This window comes from the organism of the source record quoted next (assembly GCF_019968955.1).
Source record: "MAG: Porospora cf. gigantea A chromosome Unknown PgA_NODE_2456_length_3517_cov_300.995, whole genome shotgun sequence".
In the NCBI taxonomy this organism is placed as follows: Eukaryota; Apicomplexa; class Conoidasida; order Eugregarinorida; family Porosporidae; genus Porospora; species Porospora cf. gigantea A.
Window position 1 is genome coordinate 1 of NW_027151531.1, and position 3,517 is coordinate 3,517.

At 54.3% G+C, this 3,517-nt stretch overlaps 3 protein-coding genes across 6 annotated transcripts; 1 reads left to right on the forward strand and 2 right to left on the reverse strand.

Annotated features, from left to right (window-relative positions):
- On the reverse strand, positions 1–523 carry KVP18_005266 (uncharacterized protein; the record flags this gene model as incomplete). Its single annotated transcript, XM_067949667.1, has 2 exons — positions 1–439; positions 467–523. Coding segments are annotated over 2 exons (496 nt in total), but the record flags the coding sequence as incomplete, so codon positions are not given.
- A 246-nt stretch (positions 524–769) lies between these two features.
- Positions 770–1,267, forward strand: KVP18_004980 (uncharacterized protein; the record flags this gene model as incomplete). 2 transcript variants are annotated; one of them, XM_067949229.1, is made up of 1 exon in its annotated part: positions 770–1,267. In XM_067949229.1, the coding sequence occupies one exon, from the start codon at positions 770–772 to the stop codon at positions 1,265–1,267; it is 498 nt and encodes a 165-aa protein (XP_067811074.1). The 2 variants fall into 2 exon arrangements, with proteins under 2 accessions (XP_067811074.1, XP_067811073.1); XM_067949228.1 differs by having other exon boundaries at positions 812–1,267.
- Positions 1,268–1,413: 146 nt separating this feature from the next.
- Positions 1,414–3,389, reverse strand: KVP18_004979 (uncharacterized protein; the record flags this gene model as incomplete). Of its 3 annotated transcripts, XM_067949225.1 has the most annotated exons (3): positions 1,414–2,279; positions 2,308–2,605; positions 2,634–3,389. In XM_067949225.1, 3 exons carry the CDS (start codon positions 3,387–3,389, stop codon positions 1,414–1,416), a joined length of 1,920 nt encoding a protein of 639 aa, XP_067811071.1. The 3 variants fall into 3 exon arrangements, with proteins under 3 accessions (XP_067811071.1, XP_067811070.1, XP_067811072.1); XM_067949224.1 differs by lacking the exons at positions 2,308–2,605; positions 2,634–3,389 and having other exon boundaries at positions 1,414–2,163; XM_067949226.1 differs by lacking the exon at positions 1,414–2,279 and having other exon boundaries at positions 2,556–3,389.
- Positions 3,390–3,517: the final 128 nt, after the last annotated feature.

Genomic DNA, 3,517 nt, shown 5'->3' on the forward strand with positions numbered 1-3,517 from the left:
CTTGCTTTCTCCGCAGAAATCTTCGGATGTACAACAAGTTAATACATATGACCGCCGTCAGGATGAGGCACCAAACCTCAAACCCCCCAACATCCAGCATCGAGAGAACCATGGGAACCATTGAAATCAAAAACTCCAAGGCAAATCGTGTCAGGCCACGACCTATGTTGACGTCGCGGAGGCGAAGAGCGATCATCATTGTGCGAGCTTCCACCATAATCAGGCCAGTGATACAGCACACCAAGAACGCTTTCCAGGCCTGTGTCTCCAGATTTGTCTCATCGTTAATATAAGCTACCTCCTTAAGCGCTCGGTAGTCCGTTGCCAAAAGTGGAAGGCATTCTGATGGGCATAGGAGCACTGCCCCTTGCGTAGTCTCCGCCGCTTTTCGACCCGCGGCAAAGCACTTGAAGTTCTCAGAGTCGAGAACGTCAACGATCTGGTTTAACGCCCGAAATGAACTCACATGAGAAGTGTAGCTCTCAAATAGTGGGCATCCAAGTAGATTACGAATGAGGTTCATCCAGCAAAATGATGGCTAAAATATGGCTTTTCATCTCGGCAGCATCCGGAGTATTGGCTCGCTATTTCATGGTATGTCACGCATTGGCTCGTCGCTAATTCGCTGATTCACCGCCAGCACCGCCAGGATTCCCCAGCACGGCTCCTCAGCGCGCCTATCCAGCGGCCCTCCAATAGTAGCACTGGTATCCGTTCTGTCACCTACTGATTGATGTTTTAGTCAAGGGTATTGAGACTAGACACCGCCATGAGCCAACGATTCCGCCTCAGTCCTGCGCAGCTTGACCAAATGCACGCTGACAAAGACGCTCGCGTTAAAGCAAGGGAGGGGAAGCCTCGCCCAGTCCGCGCGAATCCGCCCGCGGCTGAGAGGATGGCCGACTTTCTGATGGCTGCGGCTGCCGGAAAGGGTTACAAGAGTCCAGCGGAGCGACAGAAGGCAAAGGGCGCGGTTACGCCCCGCGCTCCCCGACGCCCTGCGGACCCCAAAGACGAGCCTATATACGACATAATGAACCCAGGAAAGAGTGCCACCTGCGTAGGTTTCTACGATTTACCGGAACATCCCGGATACGCTGAAGGAGACTTCATGGCCGATGTTCTGAGCGGAAAATTCGATTCCGTCGGGTCATTCGAGAGGCTGCCGATTCCAAAAATCCACGTTCATCCGCCTTCCTCACCTAGGGAGACTGTCAGAGCGCCTGCGGTGGCACGGAAAAATTTAGTGCCCCCAGGCAGACGCTGATTTTCCGACTTTAGTAATTTTGTCTGATTTTTAGTTTGAAATTCAATACGATTGCGTTGTAACAATTTGACGAAACTACAGCGGGAAAACTTGTGATTGAGTAAAGCGGGAAAACTCGTCATTGAGTAAGTTCGGGCAACAATGTACTACAGAAAGATGCCTGAGGATATTAGACGACTTCGAGCCGCGGTGAAGGCAGACGAGTAGACACCAGACAGTGTCAGGGCGCCTGGTGTATGAGTGACGGTAACTGCGTAGCCCTCAGCGTCCACGACAGCGGCTTGGTTGGGGTTTTCCAGCTTGTACGTGTGGCCTTGGGGAAGGTTCTTCAGAGGATTTCGATCCATAACCAGTATGGGGTGGGCGGTGGAAGGCTGGGATGTGGCGACCAGGGAGGGCTCAGTCGGCGATTTGCTGTGCACGTCGAGGGCGTTCCAAGGCGACCACGTAGAGTTGTACTGCGAAGGAGCGTTGGGAAGGAAGTTGACGCCTGATGCTGGCTTCAGATCTAGTGTCACTCTCTGTAGAAGAACAGTCATGTTACGTGATCTGATCGTCTGCACGGGGCTCCAGAGAGACCGCAAAGGCGTAAACGCGACTGTGGCGTCGTGAACATCGAAGCCTATCGAGTGAGCTGCCGAAGCCACAACCATTTCGCCATGATTTGTTACGTCCTCGTCTCCATCGAGGTGGAGTAGCCCGCGCCACCCAGCATGCCGGCCCATCTCTGTCAGCAGCGGCAATGATGAAAGGGGACGCAGCCTCGACGAGCAGAATTGCGTCAAGTCGCAGATTATTTCAGGGCGCGTTGCCCTCGAGCATTTTACCACAGTCGGTAGATGCCCGCCCAATGCTACCCTCAGCTGCTCCTTCCAGTCAACATGCTCCTTGTCCATGCGCAAGGTATCGTCGTGCCACTGGAATATGCGGGGGTCGAACAGCTGGCCGTACGGGGTGTTAGCTTGCCGTTCTGAGCTGCGAGGGCGGATGTTATCGCACGAGGAGGAGCTGTCTGCTTAAGGAAACTCCCCAACACTCACCTTCGTCCAGGTCTACCGTTAACTCAAAGAGTTCTCTAAGTTTCACGTCTGGTATAGGCGTGACACTGCATTTTAGTAGGACCAGGTCAGGAAGTGAAGGTTCGCCCTCAGCGGTGATCACCACGGACTCGGAATCCCCAGCAAAGAACTCCAGAAAGACATCCAAAGGTAAGCCTCGACCTGACAGAGTTGGACCTGTTACAACCAGAGATCTGACTGATCGTAGGGTCTTGAGTATTGTTCTTGCTTCAGGGAGATCTGACGCGGTGAAGATAGGAGGTCCACTCCTCGAGTTGAGCTGTGTGGACAGCCCTAAAAAAACTCACCACCTGGTCCAAGGGGCTTTCTCTAGAATGGATAAATACTTCAAGGGCCGCCTCGTTGGCCCAGTCGGCCAACCCTCTAACTGAGGCAAAGAAGGAGTCAATCTTTGATATCGCCAAGACCACAGGTAAAAGGCTGGGCCCCTCGGTGGCCAGGATGTCCAGAACGTGCAAGGCGTCGGGCAGTGATGGCAGGACCAGAAGCATGTTTCCAGTTTTGGTGCTCTTGACATGATTGGATATCAGGTCCAGCAGCTTGGTGCTGTCGAGAATACCGTCGTCGGGAATCGGTGATCTCACGAGGCAAGCAGTGGCCTTTGTCACAGCACTGGATGCAGGGGACGTCAGGAAGACCGGCGCGGACGCCAACCCGTCCATTAGGAGAGTGACCGACGACTGGAGCCCAAAACGAAGCCTCCACCCACACGCCCCCAGAAATAGACCGCAGTTGACGGGTTGCACCGTGAACAGGGGCAAGTGCCGCAAGTGGGTCAACTGCTCCGGAGTGGCGTGGGCCGAAAACGGAATCCAGCTCTCTTCCACCCGAATACCAAAGGACTCATTGTAGCGAAGGCAGCATACGTCACTCCATAGAGCCGGCTTCCCAAAGGGGCAATGCTCCGCTTGCAGGAGCTCTGGCAGCGCATAACTCCTCCGAGAGCCGTCAGGGTCCGTATCGGAGACATAGAGCCCCTCAGTCAGCCCGGCGAAGAGAGACATGTATATTGGTTCCAGCAGGCGCCTGGTGGCCTCTGTCATGATGACTTGTGGGGCTCGAAGCTCTCGTGTCTGGCACTGTTGCAGTACGAACGGTAGGAAGCCGGCAGATGGTACACTGGCTTCGCTAATAAGTATCAGGTCTACAAGGGGCAACAATCTTAGGACGG